Raw genomic sequence first — 23,835 nt, forward strand, 5'->3', positions numbered from 1 at the left:
TATATGTATGTGAATGAAAGTATGGTTGCTGTTGTGTTTGGAAAAATCTAATGCTTGTACAGTAATCTTTTAGACTGTCAGACTAAGAATCATTATACTTTACCTCTATGAAACTGCAAATGCTAGTTGATGTTTGCCATACTTGAGCCAATACATGTTGTGAAATGGTCTCATCAATTGCTTCCATATCTCTTGGGGGGGCCTAATTGTAGTGTGTCTTGTATATTTGATGCTGAACTATTGTTTTCAATCTCTTCCCTGCCTATAATTTTGTGATATACTGTGATGGAACTTTCTAGTCTTCGTACTGTGTTATCTAATTCAGGATCCATCTGTGATATTTTATTATCAGAGGTTGGATCTTAGGGGACACAGAGTTCGCAGTCTGAATGCCAGTGGATTAAACTTGTCCTCAAACTTAGAGGTAAATATGTCATTTGGTTGTTTCATTAAGATTATGATATATGTTCTGATTTTTTTTTGATGGTCTATGTTGAAATCTTAACTCATGCCAGATATTAGCTACGTTTGTCAGATTTTTTTTTTTGTTTATTTTTTTTTTATCACAGGTGGTGTTCTAAGGAGGGTGTGCCTGAATATGCTTGGATAAATTATATTATAAGATAATACAGAAAATTATTTACTTTTAGACATTTTTGTGAAAGATAGAATTTGTTTTACAATTTGATAGAACTATAGAAAGCACATTTTAGGTTTTATTATTGTTGATCACTCTTATATTCCATTCTTAATTGATTATTTTACAAAGAACACTTTTGTGCTTCTTAAAAGGTGCAGAAAACTGTAATTTTTATTGGTAGAGCTGCTTTTCTTTTCAAGATTTCATCTTGACAAATGTCAATATATTCCGAGAATGATTGTTTGCTTACTATTTTAACCAGAAAAAGACAATCAAATTTACAATCATATTCTAGTGTTATATGTACGAGTAAGGTGTAGCATTTTTGGTCAGTGTTGGGTATGTCTGGTAACCTGAAGTTAGATTCTTTTGACAATGTTTGAGGTTGGGGAAGAGAGGGGCAGCTGAATCCTTGTGGCAGTGCTTTATATATGCTATCATTTGGAATACTTGGTTGTTGTGCAATTCTTGCACTTTCCATGACAAATTTTCAGACGGAGATGTTTTGTGGGATAGATTAGATGCTTAGCCTCTGTATGGTGTAAAGCACATAGTCTGTGTAGAGGAGTTTCCATCTTATATGTTGTGAGATTGGAATGTTGTCCTCCATTGCTAGCCTTCTTTACTTTATTTGTTCTTGTATAGAGGATCTCTTCTCCTTCTCCTACATTGTAATTTTCAATCTTATTAGTATACTTTTTTTTTTCAAAAAGAGAAAAAGGACAAATATGCATTCTTATGGCAATGCTTTGGTTCATCAGTTGATGACATATGAATTAATTAGTGTTTTCCATTTTTCTTGATATTTAATGGACACAATTATTTGGAATGAAAGTTGTTTGTTATGATTGAGCTCACTCTAGTTTGTATTGAGAAACAGTAGTGCAAATTGTTCAGTTGCTAATTGCTAGGAAGAGAAGTTGTGAAAAAAAGCATAACTTTTCTTGGTGGTCCATTTTTGTTTTTCTCTTAATTACTGAACAACTGGAATACATGAAGCAAAGCACTTTCTAACAGGTCTTAGACACATTGAACAGTTGGCCCTAGTGAGATGATTTTGGTTAGTTGATATTGTATTTGGCAACAGGTTTAGGTTTTTGTTCTTTAAGATTGTGAAATAAAGATTGAGGTGTTAGGGAAATTGGAAGACTTTGGGTTTTTCAAAAAGTAGGTCTGTTTTCACTTTTACTGTCATGTGGTTGAACTTATACTGAATACATTGTTACATTTGGTGATTGTTCTGTGTGCCTTGTGACCTTACATCAGTTTTGTTGATTAGTTTTGTTGGTTTTCGGTTTTCTGAAAATAAAGGAGGCCAAATCTTTGTACGATTGTGCTATATTATACAACTATTCGAAGTCTCTGGTCGGGTCACAATTCCCACACCTTCAAAATAAATTTCAAAAATCAAGTTTTGTAGGTTAGTGCTAGGTCTTTGGTGTCTATTTGGTGCAAATGACATGACATTTTAGCAGACTTTACTTCTCAAACATGTATGGATTGGAGATTGGGATGCTATGTTATTGGTACATTTTCTTGTATCATTCTTATCTTCATCTCAAAAATATTTTTCTCTTATCAGAAAAGAAAATAAGTTTTCCATTTTGCCTTGCTCTCATGGACTACATAGTGTTAATTGTAGAATTTTGGTTTATTTCTTTTATGTTCTTTTATGTACCCCAATGTGTTCTATTGATTAACTTCTAATTTTTTTGGACAGTTTGTTTATCTTCGTGACAATCTCCTTTCTACATTGGACGGAGTTGAAATATTGACAAGAGTGAAGGTTTTGTATACTTTTAATTTGTAATTTATTTAGATTTTGAGGTTTTGTTTGAGAATTTTTGTTATCTTCTAAATGCTTAAAAGAATTATTTATTGCCAGGTTCTTGATTTGAGTTTTAATGACTTTAAAGGGCCTGGATTTGAGCCTCTTGAGAATTGCAAAGTACTGCAGGTGTGTTGCCTTCTTTCTTGGGTTTGTATTTTTGTATGCATGTGTAATGTGTTTGTCATATTGCTGCTTTTGGAAAAAGTTTTACAATGTTAATTGTTACTTGATAAATTTTTCTGCAGCAACTTTATCTTGCTGGAAATCAAATTACATCATTGGCAAGTCTCCCGCAACTTCCTAACTTGGAGGCAAGCTTTAATAATTCTGCAAACTTCATGATTTTAATCATGTCTTAACTCGTTTGTCAACTTAAGTGTTTTATAAACTTTCTGATTTTATTCTGTTTTTGCAGTTCCTCTCAGTAGCTCAAAATAAATTGAAATCTCTCACTATGGCAAGTCAACCTCGACTGCAGGTTGTTTTGTTTCATTCAGTTGTGACAATATATTGGCTTAGATATATACACACACATTGGATTATATATTAATCTATGTATTTGGACTTTGGTGCAGGTCTTAGCTGCCAGCAAAAACAGAATTTCCACTCTTAAGGGTTTCCCATATTTACCTGTTCTTGAGGTTAGTATAACATGGCCTAAGCATATCATGCATTGTGTGTATGAATTAGTCCTATTGTTTGACAAAGTTCTTATTTATTGTGTGAAATGTCATCCTCTCAATGTATATATGGAATGGAGTCATAGACAATAGAATATTAGAATATGGATTATACTTTTAGTTTTTGTATTGTTGTGATGAAATGAACTATTGGTTTTCTAAGAAAATCAACTAGGGAAAATGTATAGTTTGTGGTGTGATGCTTGGGTTCTTTCTATTTTACCGTTTGGTGTGATTGGTTGTCCCTCCTTCCTTTCTTCTTAAGGATAAAATTTGGAACAAAGCATGCTGATGTCTATCAATTATAATGGAACTGTTAAGTGTTGACCATTTGCAATGAACAAAGGGATGTCAAAAGAGTAATCCAATCCTTGTTGAAAACCAACAATAAACATCGATAAACTTGTTTGCAAATTTAAATCTCTCTCCAGGGTCAAATCTCTTACTTGGATTGCAGTTCTTAATTGGATCAATACTAATTGTTGACCGGATGTCAAGGACATCAAATCTAATCAGATTCCGTGATTTGTTTAATGAATTTTTTCCTAAATATGATTTGTTGTGATATTCTTTCCTTTTTAGCTTAGCTTATTTTTAGGAGGTTTTATGATTAGAATTAGAAATCTTTCTTTTTATTTTAGGCTAGTATTTTCTTGTTTTCTAGTTGTTTCTATTTCTGTAATCCCTCTCTAAAGAGGATGATTTTCTGCACATTTGACATAACACAATATTCAAACACTTCAAGGTGTTATCAGAGCAGGACTTTGCACTATGCCTTTGATTTATAGCCATGGCTAACCCTTAACCATTAATTATGGATAGGAGACTGCCACTCCCACTCTATTAGATTCAAAATATGAGCAACGGGTATTGGTTGGTGGTGACTCCCATTTAATTCAGATCACCACATTGCGATTCAATTGGTTGAACTACCATATGTGATCCCAATCAGTTTAGATGTACATTCATCAAAGAGGGAAGATTGGATACCTCATTGAGGAGTGAAGCTAGCCTGGTGTCTTTGACAGGCAATATAATGTGTATGATACCGAAAATTCCATGGTGGTGACATGACTGGTGAACTCAGTGGAGGAAGATATCAGCTGTAACTATATGTATTATATGACCTCCAAGGAATTGTGGAATATTGTAAAGGAGATTACATATGATTTTGGGAATAAATCCTAGATTTATCATCTCACTCTCCAAGTTAGAGACATTCGACAAGGGGTGATAGTGTCACCAAATATTTCCATAGAACGAAGTGGGTGTGGCAAGGACCCTTACCACTTCGATACCTACAAGTAGAATTCAACTGTTGATGCTAAACATCACTAACAAGCAGTGGAATAAGTGAGGATGTTTCAATTTCTTGCAGGACTCAATGTGGAGCTAGATGATGTTCATGGTAAAGTTATTGGACGAGCAATCCTACCCTCAATTGAGGAAGTATTTGTTGAAGTTAAAAGAGAGGAAACCTGTAGAGCTGTGATGATGGAAAGGCAAGATTGAACAGACTTCATTGGAGTCCAATGCACTCTTAGTGGAACCTACTGCACTTATGGAATTGAGTCAGCCTGAGGTGGTGTTAGGTGCTCTGGTTGGATGGCTAAAAGTCTGAAATTTAGAAGATTTTGGCCGAGATTTTGCAAATTGATATCATTCTGCCTAGCATGAGCCCTTTCTTTAGTCCTGTTATTTTGGTTAAGAAGGACGGTGGGTGGCGGTTTTGTGTGGATTATAGGGTGCTGAAAAACATTATAGTACCTAATAAATTTCCAATTCTGATTATAGATGAGTTATTGGATGAAGTTGTTGGGGCTGCGGTATTTTCGAAGCTTGATTAGAAGTCCAGTTACCACCAAATCCGCATGCAGCAGGAGTATATTCTGAAAACAGCATTTAAGACCCATGAGGGGCAATATGATTCTTAGTAATGCCTTTCGGTCTCACGAATGGTTCATCTACTTTTCAGGCATTGAAGAACAACATTTTGAAGGGAGTTTTTGGGGGAAGTGAGTTTTAGGGAGTTGTTGGAGGCGAGAGGAGTATATAAATAGAAAAGGGAGGAGAAGGGTAGGTAAAAAGTAGAGTGAGAATTGAGGGGGAAATTGGCCTCTCGAATGCCAAATATCATTGTGGTTATTTCTTATATGCTCATACACACTTACATAATAGAATTCTTCACTAATTGGGGAACTATCATACTAATACTCTCTTTTCAGTGATTCTGTTTTTTCTTCTATTTCTATTATCTTCTACTGATTCCTACTAAATTTCTATACTGATTCTACTTCAATTCTCTTTTACCTTCTGTTATATCTCAGAGCCTTATAGACCTCAATTTGGTGCAAAGTTCATTGATTTGTTAGAGGACTTTCCTTCTCAAACGTGTGCCAATTAGAAAGCTAAGCTAATTTGTTCTGTTTTGGATCTATTAGGAGGATCGCTTTTCCTTTCCTTTGCTTTTGGTATTCTTCGCTTGGTGTTAATGGTATTTCGTCTCCCCCCCCCTCTTTAACTTTCTCCTCCTCCCTCGTAATATTAAAAATACTATCTCTATGGATGTTTGACTTAATTATAAATGCAGTTGAAATATTTTCCCGTAAAGGAAAAAGTTGAGTAATATGACAGTCAGCCATTATGTGCTCCCATTAGAAACATTTGGTGCACGTGTGTGGTGTGCCTGGTTTGAAACTTTTAAATCATTGGCTGCACTTGTAAATTGTGTAATACCAGTATTTTCAACATCCAATGTTAGAGATTGCGATCAGTGAAAATTACTACATGAATGTATAGTAAAAATGTGAACTGATTGGTTACTTCCAATGATTTTGTTGTATCGTAGCATTTGCGTGTGGAGGAGAATCCTATACTTAAGATGCCTCATTTAGAAGCTGCTTCGATATTGCTAGTTGGGCCCACTTTGAAAAAATATAACGATAGAGGTATGGGTGGTAACTTTTTCATTACCCTTTATCATCTACTGTTGTTAGGACTGGAATTGATTGTTTAAAACTTCTTGATTCTTATTCCCTGAATATTACCCACTGTATGTGTTATCTACTGTTGTCTGTGAGTTATCCTACGAATTAATATAAGTTGAAGAAGTTTTGCAGATCTTTCTCGTGAGGAAATGGCATTAGCCAAACGATATCCTGCACAAACAGCATTATGTATCAGAGATGGTTGGGAGTTTGGTCGCCCTGAGCAAGCTGCAGAGTCAACTTTCCGTTTTCTAGCAGAGAAATGGAAAGATCATATCCCTCCTGGGTTCCTCCTCAAAGAAGCCTCCATTGATAAACCGTCGGAAGAAGATGTGTGTCACTGTCATTTCACGGTTATTCCTGATGGTGCAGTGAGTGTGGACTCTCCATTAGTCTTAAAATATCAATGGTTTTCTGGTGACAAAACACTTTCAAATTTTGTTTCTATTCCAGATGCTACTGGTGAGGTAATGAGTTGACTACATTTACCTTAAATTGTTTTATGTTTTATTCTCTTTTTGTTATTGTAAATATATTTGTCCGATACCCTGTTCTCAATAAAGTGTTTGATTACCAGATTTACTGGCCAAAGCATGATGACATTGGTAAAATTCTGAAAGTGGAATGCACTCCCTGTTTAGGCGAGACAGAGTATCCTTCTATATTTGCCGTCTCTCCTGCAGTTTCACGAGGTAGACCTGTCTTATATCCTTACAGATAGTTATTAACATGTCCTATATAGAATAGCCTTTGTCAGGAGAGAATTGTGGGATATCCTAGCTGTCTTTGTGAAGTTGGTTTGTGTAAGTATGAACATAAGTAACTTTGCTTTTGGGGAACGGATGAGCTCCTCCAAACCTGAATTATTGTGTTGTTGCTTGAAGGTGAGCTATTGTGAGGGGAAAACTAGAAACACCCCCTTTTGTTAGTATGGCAAACTAGAAGTGAGGACAAAGAGAATTTTGCAAGCAAAACGAAAAAAGAGAAGGGTTTAAAGTGATGGAGGGGCACCATAGATGCAATGCTGTGACATTGCCTTTATTTGTGCCAAATGACAAGAAGATAGAGTTTTGGATGTTCAACTCTAAAACACAACCTTTTGCCTCAATAGTGCTGCTATTTGGCGCTGTCGATAACTATATGTTTGCTTACCTGTTTAGATTCTTTCTGGCAAAAGAAAAAGGAGCTGTATGATTTCTTTCTATATTGATGTTCTGTACTTTAACAATTTTTTAGCATGTATATTTCTCATGCATTTCTTATTCTATGCTTTTACTTTTCACAAGGAAGTGGAATTCCAAAGGTTGTAACACTTGAAGTTCATGGAGAACTAGTAGAGGGAAGTATCATCAAGGGCTGTGCGAAGGTTGCATGGTGTGGTGGGACTCCAGGAAAAGGTGTTGCTAGGTGAGATGGCATTCTCTACATCTGTACTTGCATTTCAGGTTCCATGTGTTGGTCTGCATCTGTGTAAATGATGAAATATATGTTCTGTTGAGAAAGTTGTGTAATGCAACTCCGCCATGTCTTTTGTTACCTTTCCTTAATATAGTTGGCTGCGGAGGAAATGGAACAGCAGTCCTGTAGTCATTGCTGGGGCAGAAGATGAAGAGTATCTGCTAACCTTAGATGATGTTGATTCAAGTTTGGTTTTCATGTACACACCAGTAACAGAGGAAGGTGCTAAAGGAGAGCCTCAATATAAATATACAGATTTTATAAAAGCCGGTATGTATTAAATTTTATCATCTTTATCTTAATGTTTGAGCTTCTTTTGAATCATGCTTGGTAGCATTTGTGAGGAAACTTGTCTAGAGGAGGCTGGTGATTGTGGTTTGGAGAAGCTATGGTTGGGGTAAAGAAGATTCTAGTGCCACAAAAGGTTGTGGAGACTGTTGAGACGATGGGTTTTTTTAGTTAGGAGAGGAAGAATAGAAAGTCTTGAGTAATATGAAATATGTTGCTATTATATTATGTGGTGTTGTAGAAATACAAGGTATTTGCCATAATCCTTGTTAAAGGAGGAAATAATCATAAAATAACAATCAATCCTTAGAGATATTTGATATTTTGAGATATGATAGAGATATAATGGGATATTCTCTTTATTTGTTGCACTTGCACCTCTCTACAAGGTAAAGCTTACTAAGTTTTAAGCTTGCTACACTTAAGCTTTAAGGATATAAAATAACTTCTGTTGAATTTCATGGCACCATGAAAAAGGAAATAAATATTTGAAGGAAAATATTTAAATAAGTGGAAATAAATTTCTCAAATGAAAATGATGATTACAATTAGTGTGAAAACATAAGCATCTTAGCATGGAATGTGAGAGGGGCATCTAGTAAATTAGCCCGCGTGCACTTCAAGGAGATTGTGAAAATTCATCATCCTACCTTCTTTATTGTTATTGAGACTCATATAGTCTTTGATAAGATGAAATCTTTTTGGGAGAAGCTCGGGTATAGTAGTGTTGGCATCTCTGAGGTTAGGGGCCAGAGTGGGGGTATCTGGGTACTGGTACAGGAGTCTTGGAAGGAAAGTAGAATTCTTGATATCACTGAACATTGTGTCTCCTTCAAAGTGGTAAAAGGATCTAATGTGTGGGTGTGCAGCGCTATTTATGCCCATCCTCAGGTGCAATATAGAAGAACCCTTTGGAAATATCTTGAAAAGTTCTCTGTTTCTATTACTTGCCCTTGGATTGCTCTTGGAGACTTCAATGAAGTTCTCGTCTCAACAGATGTGAAAGGGGGTGCCTTCAACGCTAACAGATCTCTTGCTTTTGCAACTGCCATGGATAGCTGCGGACTTATGGATATGGGTACGAAGGGAAGGAAGTTTACTTGGCACAGGAGAGTTAAGGGGGGCTTAGATGTAGCAAAAAAATTGGATAGGGCCTTTCTTAATGAAGATTGGCGTCTGCTATATCCTGAGGCTTTTTGCGAAATTTTGGGAAGGTATCACTCTGATCATTCACCTATCTTGGTCATGTGTAATCCTGCTGGTATGAACAAGAGGAAGAGAAACTGTCCTTTCAGATTCCAAGCGGCGTGGACCACCCATCCCCTCTTCCGTGAAGTGGTTCACAAGGCCTGGGACTCTGGGTCTCCGAATGTATCTAAAAGCCTGACTGCTGTGAAAAGAGATGCTCAAAAATTTAATTCAGAAGTTTTTGGCAACATCTTTGTTACAAAAAGAGAGCTTGAGCAAAATATTAATAGAGTCCAGATTTCTTTGGAGTCTAGTGATGACCCTAGTTTGAGGGAAGAAGAAAAACGACTTCAACAAGAGCTAAATTCTGTCCTCTTAAGAGAGGAGATTTACTGGTATCAAAAATCTAGGGAAAAATGGGTCAAGTTCGGAGACAGAAATACCAGTTTCTTTCATCTCCAAACCATTGTTAGAAGGAAAAGAAATAAAATTCATAGCCTTATGTTAGAAGTTGGAACTTGGTCGAATGACGAGGACTCCTTGAGAAAGGAAGCTAATAATTTTTTCCAAAGACTCTTTTGTTCTAGAGAGGAAGTGGATTTTGGTGTTCTTAACGGGGTTCCCCTGCCGCAACTTAGTCAAGAGGCCTGTAAGTTTCTCTCTGAACCAGTTTCTATTGAGGAGGTGAGGAGGACTGTTATGGAGATGAACTCCTTCAAGGCACCTGGACCAGATGGCTTCCAAGCTATTTTCTTTAAGGAGTATTGGGACGTAGTGGGAAGGGATGTTTGGAAGATTGTGTGTAAAGCTTTCGCAGGTGAAGTTTTAGATGCTTCCTTTTTTGAGACTCTTATTGTTCTTATCCCGAAAGTGGACAGGCCGACGGCCATGAAAGAATTTAGGCCTATAAGCCTATGCAATGTCATATACAAAATTTTAACTAAGGTCCTTGTTAATCGCTTCCGCCCTTTCCTGACAGAGGTTATTGGTCCCCTTCAAGGTGGATTTATCCCGGGGAGAGGAACGAGCGAGAATATCTTATTGCGCAAGAGATCCTTAATTTTATGCGCAAGACCAAGTCCAAGAAAGGTACTATGGCTTTCAAAATTGATTTAGAGAAGGCATATGATAGGGTAGATTGGAGATTCCTTCAACATACTCTTACTAGTTTTGGCTTCCCTCAGAATATAACTAGCCTAATCATGAGGTGTGTTTGCTCTTCTTCTCTTTCAATCCTATGGAATGGCGAGAGATTACAGAATTTTAATTCTAAAAGAGGGCTAAGACAAGGTGACCCTCTATCTCCGTATCTCTTCGTTTTGTGTATGGAACGATTGGCGTGCCTTATCTCTCATTATGTGTCTAATGGATCTTGGGTGCCTGTTGCCATCTCCAAAGGGGGACCTAGGATTTCACACCTTATGTTTGCTGACGACCTTCTCCTTTTCTGCAAAGCAACAAGGTCGCAGGTTGAAATGGTTATGCAGGTTCTTGAACTCTTTACAAAGGCATCTGGATTGAAAGTTAATCTGGCTAAATCTAAGGCTCAATGCTCTAAGAACATCACTCATCGGAGGAAGGAGGTCTTGTCAAGGGTTTCTCAGATTCACTTAACTCAGAACATAGGCAGATATTTGGGGGTAAACATAGGCCATGATAGAGCGGCGAAAAAGATGGTGCAAGAGGTTATTGACAAGGTCCAAAGGAGGCTAGCTAGCTGGAAAGGTAGGCTTCTTAATAAGGCAGGAAGGTTATGTTTGGTTAAGTCGGTATTGACTTCCATCCCAGTGTATAATATGCAAGTAGCCTTTTTTCCCTCTTATGCTTGTGAAAAAATTGACTCGATGATGAGACAATTCCTTTGGAAGGGTCAGACTAATGGGAGGGGACTACCCCTTGTGAATTGGACTAAGGTTGTCGCACCGAGAAAACATGGAGGCCTAGGGGTGAGGGACTCTAGGTGTGCAAACATTGCCCTTCTGGGAAAGCTTGTTTGGCAACTTCTTCACTGCAAAGAGAAACTATGGGTACAACTCCTAACCAAGAAGTATCTGGCTGCTGGGAAAGGTTTTGTGGAGGTTATTGGGGCCTCTTACGTTTGGAAAAGTGTGATTAAAGCGTTCAATAGCTTGAAAGAGGGCTTTGCGTGGTGCTGTGGTACTTTGGATCAATCTTTGTGGTTTGATGAATGGTCTCCTTTGGGTAAGCTTGCAGACTTAATTCCATATGTTCATATAACTGACCTCCACCTTTCTCTAGATGACGTTATTTATAATGGTCGATGGGATCTTAGCAACCTCTATTCTCCTCTTCCTCATCATATCCGTTCGTCCCTAATTGAGTTGCCTGTTCCTGGTAACAACCACTATGGCCCAGGGTGGATTTGGGCTGCTGCCGCAACAAAAGAGTATTCTTCTAGAAGTGGATATATTTGGTTGGCGAAAAGAAAATTCCAATGGGATGAAAGCGAAGATTGGAATTGGATATGGAAGCCTTTCATCCCGGAGAAGATCAAATTCTTGCTTTGGCTTTCTCTTCACAATGCTGTCCCTACTGACGCGATCCGGTTCAAGCGCAAGTTAACACCTAGTGATATTTGTAAGAGGTATGGTGCCCATTCGGAAACAATTCTGCATTGTTTTAGAGATTGCGATAGGGCCAAAGCTGTTTGGAATATCATTGATCCTTCGTTCAGCGAGACTAGAGGATTGTCCAATTTAACTCCTTGGCTTAAACAGGGCATATCTAGTATGGGCTGCCTTTTCGCATCCGGAATTTGGTGGATATGGAGGCATCGATGTCATGAGGTTTTCAACCCAGATGAAGTTTGGTCCGATAAGAAAGTGGCGATCCTAGCTAGAAATATGAGCTTTGATCTTAGAAACCTTCATTACAACCGGATTATCTATTCAGATATTGAAAGGAAATTTAAGTGGGAGCCTCCACCCAACGGCACCTACAAGGTCAACTATGATGCGAGTGTTCTTCAGGGAGCCCAGCGAGCTGGTTTTGGTTGTGTTCTGAGGGATGATAGAGGGAGATGGGTGTTGGGCCGTTCAGGTGCTCTTCCTTTGTGGTCTGTTTATCGTTGTGAGCTGATGGCCTCTTGGCAGGGGCTGATGTTAGCCTGGGAAGCTGGTTGCCAGAGGGTTATTTGTGAAACAGACTCGCTCGATGCTTATCTTGTGTTGAGTAACATCACCAGCCACACAACACATGAGGTGAAGGATATTGTGTTAAAACTCCAAGATCTTTTGTCCAAAGATTGGGAGGTCCAGTTCCATCTGATTCGAAGGGAAGCTAATAGTGTCGCTGATTGGTTGGCTAAATCCGGAGCTAGAAGTGATTCAGCTCATGTTTCTTGGATCAAACCTGGTGCAGATTTGGAGCAATACCTAGTGCAAGAGGCAACGGGTTCTAGCTAGCTTGGCTTGGCTGTGTTTTGTTTCTTTGTTTGTTGATATTTTCAGTCACCAAAAAAAAAATTAGTCTATTACATGACTTATATTGTGTTAGACATGTAACTAACTATCATAACCTTCTTGCTAATCCTAATTACAATAATATCGTCCGACTTCTCTTCATAAGTTGGAGAATGTGTACTTTAGCATGTCCAGCATGAGATGGATGAGGGTACACCACAACGAGATGTGAAAAATACAGTGAACTAGAATCTAAAAAAGGAAGGAAAAACCGAGTCACAAAGGCCTTCATCCAACCAATGGAGAATACGAATATGAAATGAGTTAATTCACCAGCATACAAATCGGTCAAACGTTGCACTTCAATGTAGGAATGGGAATAGAGATTGGCAATGGAAGCCAAAATTAGATCCACAAAGGTGGAAGCCAAGTCATTGTGAAAGCAGAGATATATGGCAATGGAAGCCAAAATTAGATCCACAAAGGTGGAAGCCAAGTCGTTGTGAAAGCAGAGATATATCACAAACCAAATTGGAAAAGGTTAAGATGGGCACTGCCTTGAGATAAAGAAAAGACAACCGAGATGGAGATTACCAAGTGTGGGAAATCACTTACCACACCGTAGGGAATCCACTTGAAAACAGAGAATGCAGTGGCTAAATAGAGAGTGCACTTCAGGCAGTGAAGAACTACCAACTCATGGGAGAATCCTGAACTAAATATTTATGATTGAAGCAGTGAAGAAACAAGTCTGGGAACAAGATTAACAAATCGGTACAAGGCAGAAAAAATGCTGGATTTGCCAGCATGATGAATAGATTGGAAGTGAACCATAATGGAGCCATATTATGCTTTCAAAAAAGTGGTTTTGGAAGAATTATTTTAGAAAGTTTAAAACGAAATATCAAAGAAAGAAAAGAAATATGAGAAAATGTGTGATAAATGGGAAGTGTTTTTGGTAGATGGCAAAAGAAAGGATAATCCAAAAAGAAGAAACCGCAGCAAGAAAATCATTGAAGGTGATAATAATTCAATGCCATGTTGATTTACTTGGTACCAGGTAAAAGGAAATAAATAATTAAGAGAAAAGTGGAAATGAATTTAATTCAACGTTGAATACGATTGTAAAAGGATATACAATGTTTTGGAGAAATTGAAGAGGCAAAACTCATCGGTACTTCCAAATAGGAATTAAACTATTTGAATGAATTAGGATTGATGGGTTGTAAGAAACTCAATGAAGGCATCAGAAATTTTCTATACATACAATAATAAATCACACATGATTAGCCAAGTTTGACAAGATGACAACACTATGGACAAACCAAAGTGGCTACCATGGTGCAAAGATTAGTTGGCTCAATCATCAGGGAATCTTCAGCAATTGTTGGAAAAGGATCAACAAACATGGGTCATCATTGAAAGGGTAAAAAATGGAAACATGAAAACTGGTGCATTCAAGTAGTGTTTGGATGTAAGCAGCATGGGATATTTACAATGTGGAGAATAGGGTGATTTCAGCGATGCATCGCCATGTGTTGCCAAAAGGATCATGTAACTTGATGCTTGAGAAGTGAAGTGCTGCGTGTAGGTACATGGATGAGCGGATGGAGACATGCACAGTGGGGAGCCTATCGTGCAAGTGGTGCTAAGGTGAATGATGGGCTCTGTGACACACTCATAAGTTGGTAGTGGTTGGCATCAGAGAACACTTTGAAGGTGGTAAAAATGGCTATTTGAATGGATATAAAAAGGAAAAATGCATCGAAGGCTGTTAGAGTGACATGCTGAAATAAATGTTCCATGCGATGGTTAACATGAAATACTCTGCTGGATAACCATGGGGCCATTTCTTTATGACATTTCACACATTATAAGAGAAGGGTTTGATTGCCCTATGCTTCAATTTTAGTTTGCATACCGTGAAAGATCTATAATCCCCGAGATTTGCTTGCAGTTGGATAGGAGCATGTACATGTCTTTTTCCGTTAAATGGAATGGGCTACGTAGATAAAATGATAGTGTTTTAGTGCAAATCATGTTTATCGAACAGGTTATTTAACTTTGAGTCTTTAATGATTTTTGTTTACCACTATTCTTGATCATTCTTTGACTTAAATTGTTTGATGACACTGAATTTGATGAGATCTTCTTACTATTCACAAGTGTTTTTTTTGCATGTCCTTCACACAATAGTTGCTATTTTAGTTTCTTGTCTACATTCATTATTATTCCTCTCATCTAACATGTGTACTAATTAAACATAATGTTTTCATGTTTTCTGGCTTTGTTGCCAAATATTCAACCGCGTACGGTTGACACCCATAACACTGCTCTGTTTTATTAACGTAGCTTGAATCCTGTTGTTTACATTTTTTTATTGTTCCTTCATATGTCTATAAGATGCATACAGCTAGATGCTTAAACACTGTTAAAGTCCGTGATTAACCAGGAAAATAAGAGTAAATAGTAGCTTACAGAATGGGAGAAAGAATATATTATTCTTATGTGATGTGTACGTGATGTGACTTACATGAGAGGAATACTAACATCTTTTTATAATAATGGTAAAATCGTAATACTAATAAGGAAATAGTGATAAATATCAGTGCTAATCCCAAGAGATCATATTTGATAATCTTTGATATTATATGATTCTATCTTGATTTCTGAGGAACCCAATGAGTTGTGGTATGTTCTCCATTTTTGACCACCATGTTAAAGATACGCCCTATTTTGCTAACCTTTACTTTTTCTCTGTTTTTAACCTTTTCTAACATTCACCTAATTGAAAATATGGTCTCAAGATTGTTTTCTGTTCTGAAACTTTCCATTTATATATTTGCTCAACTCTTGAACTAGGACTATTCCATCAGCGAAAAGCATGCTTGGTGGCACATTTGAATAGGGAACTTTCTTTAATTGAATTTTTAATTTCCTTGTGATAATTCTTTTTTAGGTACTAATGTGTCCTCTGTTATTAGGAATATGTAGATGAACATGAAGTGAAAGTATATATTGGATATAAATGGCTTATAATTAATGAAATGATTCTATTTGGAAATTATTATTGTAAAGAAAGGGTTAATCTATTGTCATGAGATTAAAATTGGAAATATCTCTTGGTTTCGAAGCTGTCAAACTGTTATCTTGGAGGGACCAATTTTGCTGAACTACTTTCCATGGTACTATCTGAGGTTTGTTTGTCATTTTTCCGTTTCACATTGCAGCTCCTCCTTCAGTTAGTAATGTTAGAATAGTTGGAGATGTTGTTGAAGGAAATACCATTAAAGGAGTTGGTGATTATTTTGGAGGGAGGGAGGGTCCCAGCAAGTTTGAATGGTTACGGGAGAACAAGAGTGCAGGGTGAGTATTCATTTTATTATGCCTCATAGGATTCACGCTCCTTTCTCCCGTGTTTTGTTTTACTAATTTTTCTGTTATTCGTTGTGGTAAACTTGGGCAGTGACTTTTTGTTAGTCTCAGCTGGTACTTCTGAATATACCTTGGCCAAAGAGGATGTTGGTCAATGTTTGGCTTTTGTATACATACCGATTAATTTTGAAGGTTGGTTTCTAGATTTTTTGTGATTTTATTAATTATATACATATAATGTGAAGGGGAACCTTGGAACAACCTTGAGTTGTCTCCATGTGACCTCAAGGTCACGGGTTCAAGTTGTGATGTAATTATCAGGTTAGGCTGTCTATAATACACCCTTTGGGTGCGGCCCTTTCCCGGATTCTGTGCTATTGTGGGATGCCTGTGTACCAGCTGCTCTTTAAGTATATACATGTAATGTAAATATTTAACTCTTCATTGGTATATTTTCTCAGGTCAGGAAGGAAAATCTCTGTCAGCAAGGTCGCCTGTTGTCAAACAAGGTATCTCAGTAACACTCTACATTGTCCCCTCCGCCCTGTTTCTTCTGTTTTTTGCTTCACCATTATTGGATATACTCTTAACAGTAGCCAGTGCCAGTACACACACACACGCACACACACACACACACAACCATTTGTGGGCCCATCTATTTAGATTGGAGATATCAAACATTCCTCAACCCTGCCCAACCCCGCACGCATATGGTCACCCACCTGCCAATAAATTGAGCTTTTGGGTGGATTGGATTGGATTTTGACTGTTTTCTTCAAGGACAATATTATAGGATGTTATTCCGTGAGGGGATGGAGTTAGTCATCTTTTGATCTGTGAATTGCATGGTTAGGTTTCACAAAGGATTCTATAGTAACTTTTTCTGCCCCTTTTCATTCTTTTAATTGATCACCCCCAAGTGTGTAATGTTCTGGAAAATGGTTCCAACTTTCACCCTATGCGTTTTGAAAATAAAATTTGTTTTTTATTTGCCGAAGTTTGCATTTTAATATCAAAAGAAATTTATTTTGAAGAGAAAAAAAGAGTTGAGTAGAGGATTAGGCATCCTAACAGCAATGCATGTAAATATGTATAAATTTATGAATACTTACAAATTTAAAAGTAACCATTGATTAAGCATTTTTAATTCTTTTAAATGCTTTATTGTTTCATATATGTAATTCTTCTCAGTTCTTCTAGTAATATGTTGAGATATCTGAAGATGATGATGCTTTTACCAAATGCTGCTAATCACATCAACAATCAACATATTATCTTTGATTTTTCTTGTGATGCTTTTATCTGGATTTCAGCACCACCAAAAGTAACCAATGTCAAAATAATTGGTGACCTACGAGAGAATAGCAAGGTAACTGCAACTGGTATTGTTACTGGAGGAACTGAAGGATCTAGCAGAGTTCAGTGGTTTAAGACATATTCTTCAACTTTGGATGAAAACAGTCTTGAGGCCTTAAGTTCTTCCAAAATAGCAAAGGTGAGTTGTTTTGTGCTTTATATCATTACATAATGATTCGTGAAAAGCAAGGTGTGATTTTTTTACGCATAATATCATTGTAATTCCTTGTTGGATTATGACTGGTTCAGGCATTCCGCATACCACTTGGAGCTGTTGGCTGTTACATTGTTGCAAAATATACACCAATGACTCCTGATGGTGATTATGGTGAACCAGCATTTGTAATATCTGATAGAGCAGTTGAGAGTGAGTTTCCACATCCCTTATCCCTCCTTTGTTTTTGTTCTGTCATAAACTATCAAGAATATAAATACCATATGTTTCATATAATGTATTTCCTAGAATATCATCTCTACTTCTTGAAATTAAACCAGCTTATATCTTACAACTTCCTACAATTTTCACAGCTCTACCTCCAAGTTTGAATTTCTTGTCTATTATTGGAGATTATAGTGAAGGTGGAATATTGACAGCTTCATATGGATATGTTGGAGGTCACGAAGGGAAAAGTATATATAATTGGTATCTTCATGAGGTATGCAATCCTGTCATAGTTACAACATGCTGAGCTTCATTTAACAAAATAGATTGCTAACCTAAAAACTCACAGCATTCTTCATTGAATCAAGTGATAATATTAGACAACTTGTATTTTTGTTTTGATAGAAAAAAATGCTATCGTGAATAAGAAGATTATAAGTAAAATTCTATTGTTATGTTAACAACTTCCCAGGACTGTTTAGTGTATCTTGCTTTGCAAGCCCCCATTTCTATAAGGTAGTGTGATAGGAATTAGATTGGGGATTAGGGATTATATCACAATAGATAAGGATTATTCAGTAAAGGTATACCCAAGACACAGCGGGAACATAAAAGATAGATAAAGATTTTCTTACTAGACCTCTAAGAAACCTGTTCTTAGCAACCTAGGTCACTGGAAGAGGCTCCCTACTAGACCTTCAAAGAACCTATCCTTGACAACCTAGATCAGAGGGATGAAAATTGAATCACTCAATCTTTTCCATGCAAGAAGCGAAGCAAATTACTCACCTCACTTAATCACACTAAAAAAACGTGCATAAAGCACTAAGGAAATTTTATTCATCAAAGTTATGTAAATTGTCTCACCTCACCAAAAGTGTTTAAATAGACTCCTAACAAACTAGCTAAAAAGATAAGATAAGATAACTAATTTAAATCAGATTTGATCTTATTGGATTAGATCAGATTTGATTTAAAATTTAAAATCCTAAAGATATGATAACTAATTCAAATCAGATTTGATTGTCACAAAAAAAATCAGATTTGATTTAAATTAAAATCCCTAAAAATACTACTAAACAAATCAAAAGTAAATCAAATCTTCCAACAAACTCTAACAACAAAATAAACTTAAAATGAAGTCCTAAAAATTCGAAAATAAATAATAAAATATGCCTCGCATTGAATTTGAAAAGCTTTATTGGGCTTCTTGTTGTCTTGCCTTACCTCTCATAGTGTTTGTTTCCAAAGATTGGAACTGAGACTGGAGGATTGGGACTCAATATTATGTTTGATGCCCAGAGACGAACTAAAATTTCAGTCTCGGGATACAAAATTTCAGTCGTTTGATTTCTCTATAACTCACACTCAACAGAATAACAGAACACCTTTTCATCGCTCTCTCTGAGCGAGAACAGTCTATCTATATCTATACCTTTGTTCTCAATATAAAATATCTTTTGGAATGAGCAGGTTGATGGTGATGTGGGTTCGTCGATACCAGGTGTTACAGGTTTGCAGTATCGTATTACTAAAGAAGCAATTGGAAAATTCATTTCATTCCAGTGTACTCCAGTTCGTGATGATGGTGTTGTAGCTGACCTACGAATTTGCATGGGACAGGAGCGTATTCGCCCTGGTAACATGTTTATGGATCTATATGGGAGAATAAATTAAGAAGTTGGTTTATTTTTGTGAAATTTAGACATCTTTTAGTAATGACATAGAACTATTGAGTTTATTAAGCAAGCATTTGATTTCTATTTCATATAATTTTCATAAAAGCAATTATACAAAAAAGTGCTTGTAATAAAGTAAATTAATTGGTTATAGTTTAGATATCTGTATAATTGATATTTATGAAATAGATTGTTAGACGTATTTTAATTTTGATATTTTACTTGAAAATGAGGTTTTTAGATAATCTATTTTTGTTTTTATTGCATGAACTGTAGTTTTTGTATGGGGAATTTCTATAAATGGTATGGAATGATTGTTTATACTACTTAATATTTGATTCTTTCGGTCAATTTTGTAAAACAACAAATCGCTGGAAATTGCAAAACAACAAAACCACAAACTAAGTCATGAAATTTGAAACCTATGGTTAGCTTTGGTTTCTGGAAACAAGATTATTGCCAAACTGTTAACAGAGGCTTTGGAAATTACCTCAAAACCCTTAATCAAACACCAGGTTTCCAATATTATTATCATTGCTTTTAACCCAACCAAAAGATCTCTTCTACAATGTCTGTATTGTGTTTAAATTTCATTCAAAATGAGATGAAGGTTTTATTGTGGGGAAATTATACATGACTAAATATTCTGCTGAACCGACCAACAATAGCGAAGTGTTGGTGCTTTTTTCACCAACATCATTGTAAGTGTTTAACAATGTTATGCTTGACTTACATTGTTTATTTTGCTTTCTGCTGTGTCTGGAGATTGATTTGCTTGCTCTATATTTTGATTCTTATAGTGAGGTTGTTTGTTGTTGATCAGGAAGCCCAAGACTACTTTCTTTACGCATAATTGGAAATGCTGTCGAAGGAACAATGCTAAACGTTGAAAAGAAGTATTGGGGTGGTGAAGAGGGTGATTCAACATACCGCTGGTTTAGGGTACTTTTTTCAAATATTTTAGTTTGAAGTGTTCAATCATATTTGAAACTTTTGGAAAACCAAAATCTTACATCCTATATTGCAAATTTATCAGGTTTCTTCAAAATATATTTCTTCCTATATATTACATTCAAATACTTTTATTAATACGGAAATTAGTGAACTTGCTGCTGCTGCTGGTTTCTGGTAAAATTGTGGATCTTTGGTCATTTTTCTTTCATTTTGTGTTGTTTGGATCCCTAACGGTTTGCTTTTGATTTTGGTTGTTGGATCATGTCACGAACCATCACTAGCTTTCAGTACAAGATAAGGTGGGCATGTTTACATGTGCGTTGACCAAGCTTGCCACGAGGGCTCACATAAGTTGGCCTGTTCCAATACAGATATCTGAGCAGTACCCACTAGCAGTGATGGCACTTTGCACAAACAGTGCTGGAGCCAACATTGGTTCCATATCACGGGCTTTGTTAAGAGAGATTAAATATAGAGCCTTGGAGTGGGACTTTTGGATGAAGAAGCAAGAGGAATTGGTTTTTAAAATTTGGGATTCAAGAAGAACTGTTTTGTAAATATCTAGTTATAAGTTCACATATTTGAGGATAAGATCGATGTCTTTTTTGTTTAGGGAGGGGGAGCAGTGATAGGGTATCTTTTTTTAGGATTTAGTTAATTACTTAGTTACAAAATGTTAGTTACCGATTAGGTATAATAAGAAAGAATAAAGTGGAAAGAAATAAATACTTTCATTTGCAGTCTTTTGGAGAGTCACAAGCTCTTAAATTCCTCAGAGAGATAGTATACACATTGTAACCATTAGGTTTCTTGACGTAACAGATGGTGAAGGTTTCCTCATTCAAGAAACATTTTCCTTTAAATTCTTCCTCTTGCTGCTAAAGGTCTAAACAGAGAGTTCTCCCTGAAGCACCAACATTGTAACAAAAAAGTGAATGCAAAGTATTTGCCAATATCATGGAAGTTGTAGTTTCCCTTACATATATAGTGTAGAAACCTTGAACATACGATTTAACATGAAAAATAGGTGAAGTTAACATATCTATTCTATTGTGAAAAAACAGGACCAAGATCTTAATGATCATATACTATAATGTTGCTGTATTTTGTTCAGTTAGACACTGTACTGACCAACATATTGATTTTGGTTCTATACAGACCAGCTCTGATGGCACACAAAGTGAAATAATGGGTGCCACCATGGAATCATATACACCCTCACTTGACGACATTGGCTTCTTTATTTCTGTTTCATGTGAGCCTGTTCGCTGCGATTGGGCACGCGGTCCCATGGTTGTTTCTGAACAAATTGGACCAATAATACCTGGTATCTAACACTAATTCTTTAGTGTGCTATCAATACATAGATGATTTTTTAAATTTCTTTTAAGGATGCAATTGCAGTTTTGTTTTATATTCTCTTGCAATTCAGGTATTCCAAAATGTCATTTTCTGGAATTCCTTGGATCATTTATGGAAGGGAAGTGCTTGAAATTTAATGCTGTTTATAGTGGAGGGTAAGGCTTTTGTGGTCCACTGTTTTGTTTATAGCTTCGTATGTCTATTTTCGAAGTTTTTTATCCTTGTTTATCCTGACATGAAATTTATTGTATGCTTTTTAGGGAGAGAGGAGAATGCACTAATGAGTGGTTTAGGGTGAAAGAGAATGGTCTACGTGAGAAAATTAGTTGCTGTGGTGAGTTTGTGTAGTTATTGTTCCTTGGGTAGGTAGTTGTTTTATATACTCACTATGGCAAAATAAATGATATTAATAATTAGCAGATTTTTTGAATTTGACACTTGAGGACATTGGTGTGTGCATTGAATTATTATACAACCCTGTGCGCAAAGATGGAATCAAAGGGAGCCCAAAGCGCATAGTGTCTGATGTAATTTCTCCTGGTAAGGTTGTCTTGAATTCGACAATGGATGGATTTTTGCTGGCCCTAGTTTTTTTAGTTGGAGCTAATATAAAACGGGAGATGCCAGTAACATTAATTGCTTTAACCTTGCTTTAAATAGTTGATAATATAGATTTAGTTCAGTTGATACATGGTTACAAGAATGATTTGTTCTTTGCAAAAAGTGAGCATTTCTGAACCCCTATTCCTATTAATGAATTAGTTGAGGGTTTAAATATATGTATGCATGGAGATATGTATACACTATTGATGCTTGCATAAAAATTCTGAACTGAATTTTCATCTTCACCCTCTTGGATGTTGCTTCTTGTCATTGTGCTCTGTTTCTATGTTATTCTTTCAAGTTCCATTATATGTGCCTTAGTGTCATTCGTTTTTTATCTTCTGTGCACAGCTGATCCTATGGGTATCGAACTCATAGTTCCCAACTGCTGTGAAGGCACAGAGCTTGTCCCGATTAAAAAGTATTTTGGTGGACATGAAGGAGCTGGGGAATACATTTGGTATCGGACAAAAAATAAGCTTGAAGGATCTGCCCTACTGGATATATCAAATGCTTCTGATGTCGTAATATGCGGGAGAGACCTGTGAGTACCAGGATATTCTGCTGTGTTATTCTCTATGAAGGTTTATATGTATTGAAAATTAGGATTGTGATTATTTTCCTTGTCATGGCAGAACATATACGCCATCACTTATAGATGTTGAATCTTACTTGGCCTTGTATTGGGTGCCTACTCGTGCTGACGGCAAATGTGGAGAGCCCTTGATTTCATTGTGCAGTTCTCCAGTTTCTCCAGGTATCTCTGCAGTACTTCGTTGAATGTTCTTTCTTAATTATGTTTGATTACATCATCTCTTCACATGGTTTGAAAATGCTTTTGATGTGGATTCTGTGCTGTTATCTAGAAAGCTTACTCTATATAGTATCATTTGGGCCTATGATGAGTGTGATTATGCTTTTATTTGTTTCTTTAGCCTTTTTTGCTTTATTAACCTCTGACATGTATTGTGTTTGCAATTTTTCTTGTCTTATTCTCATGATAATTTGCAGCTCCTCCCATAGTTTCTAATGTCCGGCTGATAGAGTTGTCTTCGGGAATTTATTCTGGGGATGGTGTATATTTCGGTGGATATGAAGGAGAAAGCCTCTTTAGCTGGTATAGAGAAAATAATGAAGGAACCATCGAACTAATTGAAGGGGCAAATTCTAAAACTTACAAAGTTACTGATTCAGATTACAATTGTCGTATATTGTTTGGGTAATTACTCTATATTACTATCATGCTTTTCATGTTTTACCATAATGATAGTGTGTGATGTCATGATAGATGTAAGTTTCTTTGATGTTCAGCTTGAAATTGTGAAAGAGATAAGTGAATCATAGTTGCTTAAAATGTGGAGAATTAGAGTTAAGACCAGTTTAATGTACTCAGTCGTGAGTGTTGTTACATGATCTGGATAAACGTTTTTGAAGTTTTTTTTTAAATTTTAATTGACAACATTTATTAGTTAATACGGTTTAATTTATGTTTCTTTAGCATTTGCAAGAACTGATTTAGATGGTGTTCCGGACGATGCATTGATGCTTGTTGAGGCTGAGCATTCGTGAATAGGAGTCCATTTTAACTTTAGTGTCTAGAGGAAGTTGGGCCTTGTTGAATGTAATTTCT

At 36.4% G+C, this 23,835-nt stretch overlaps 1 protein-coding gene across 7 annotated transcripts in view; it reads left to right on the top strand.

Annotated features, from left to right (window-relative positions):
• Positions 1-23,835, top strand: part of AIR9 (Outer arm dynein light chain 1 protein) — a 32,510-nt gene that overhangs the window by 1,345 nt on the left and 7,330 nt on the right. For 3 of the 7 annotated variants that reach the window (XR_015907190.1, XR_002359408.2, XM_021118950.2), the window contains exons 2-27: positions 353-424; positions 2,361-2,426; positions 2,526-2,597; positions 2,717-2,782; positions 2,887-2,949; positions 3,047-3,112; positions 6,000-6,099; positions 6,271-6,605; positions 6,716-6,830; positions 7,425-7,545; positions 7,691-7,866; positions 15,725-15,860; positions 15,961-16,061; positions 16,331-16,378; positions 17,183-17,364; positions 17,475-17,592; positions 17,754-17,881; positions 19,081-19,246; positions 20,110-20,228; positions 21,399-21,567; positions 21,673-21,757; positions 21,863-21,936; positions 22,020-22,142; positions 22,557-22,749; positions 22,841-22,962; positions 23,217-23,424. Coding sequence is in view for 3 of the 7 variants with exons in the window: in XM_021118950.2 (XP_020974609.1) it covers positions 353-424; positions 2,361-2,426; positions 2,526-2,597; positions 2,717-2,782; positions 2,887-2,949; positions 3,047-3,112; positions 6,000-6,099; positions 6,271-6,605; positions 6,716-6,830; positions 7,425-7,545; positions 7,691-7,866; positions 15,725-15,860; positions 15,961-16,061; positions 16,331-16,378; positions 17,183-17,364; positions 17,475-17,592; positions 17,754-17,881; positions 19,081-19,246; positions 20,110-20,228; positions 21,399-21,567; positions 21,673-21,757; positions 21,863-21,936; positions 22,020-22,142; positions 22,557-22,749; positions 22,841-22,962; positions 23,217-23,424 (3,224 nt within the window). In the remaining 4 variants the exon portion in view is untranslated. The remainder of the gene's footprint in view (positions 1-352; positions 425-2,360; positions 2,427-2,525; positions 2,598-2,716; positions 2,783-2,886; positions 2,950-3,046; positions 3,113-5,999; positions 6,100-6,270; positions 6,606-6,715; positions 6,831-7,424; positions 7,546-7,690; positions 7,867-15,724; positions 15,861-15,960; positions 16,062-16,330; positions 16,379-17,182; positions 17,365-17,474; positions 17,593-17,753; positions 17,882-19,080; positions 19,247-20,109; positions 20,229-21,398; positions 21,568-21,672; positions 21,758-21,862; positions 21,937-22,019; positions 22,143-22,556; positions 22,750-22,840; positions 22,963-23,216; positions 23,425-23,835) is intronic. The other 4 variants (XR_015907191.1, XR_015907189.1, XM_088507979.1 and 1 more) reach the window with 2 other exon arrangements.

The sequence above is a fragment of the Arachis ipaensis genome, chromosome B3, assembly GCF_059453495.1.
Source record: "Arachis ipaensis isolate K30076 ecotype BB chromosome B3, ASM5945349v1, whole genome shotgun sequence".
Taxonomy (NCBI): Eukaryota; Viridiplantae; Streptophyta; class Magnoliopsida; order Fabales; family Fabaceae; genus Arachis; species Arachis ipaensis.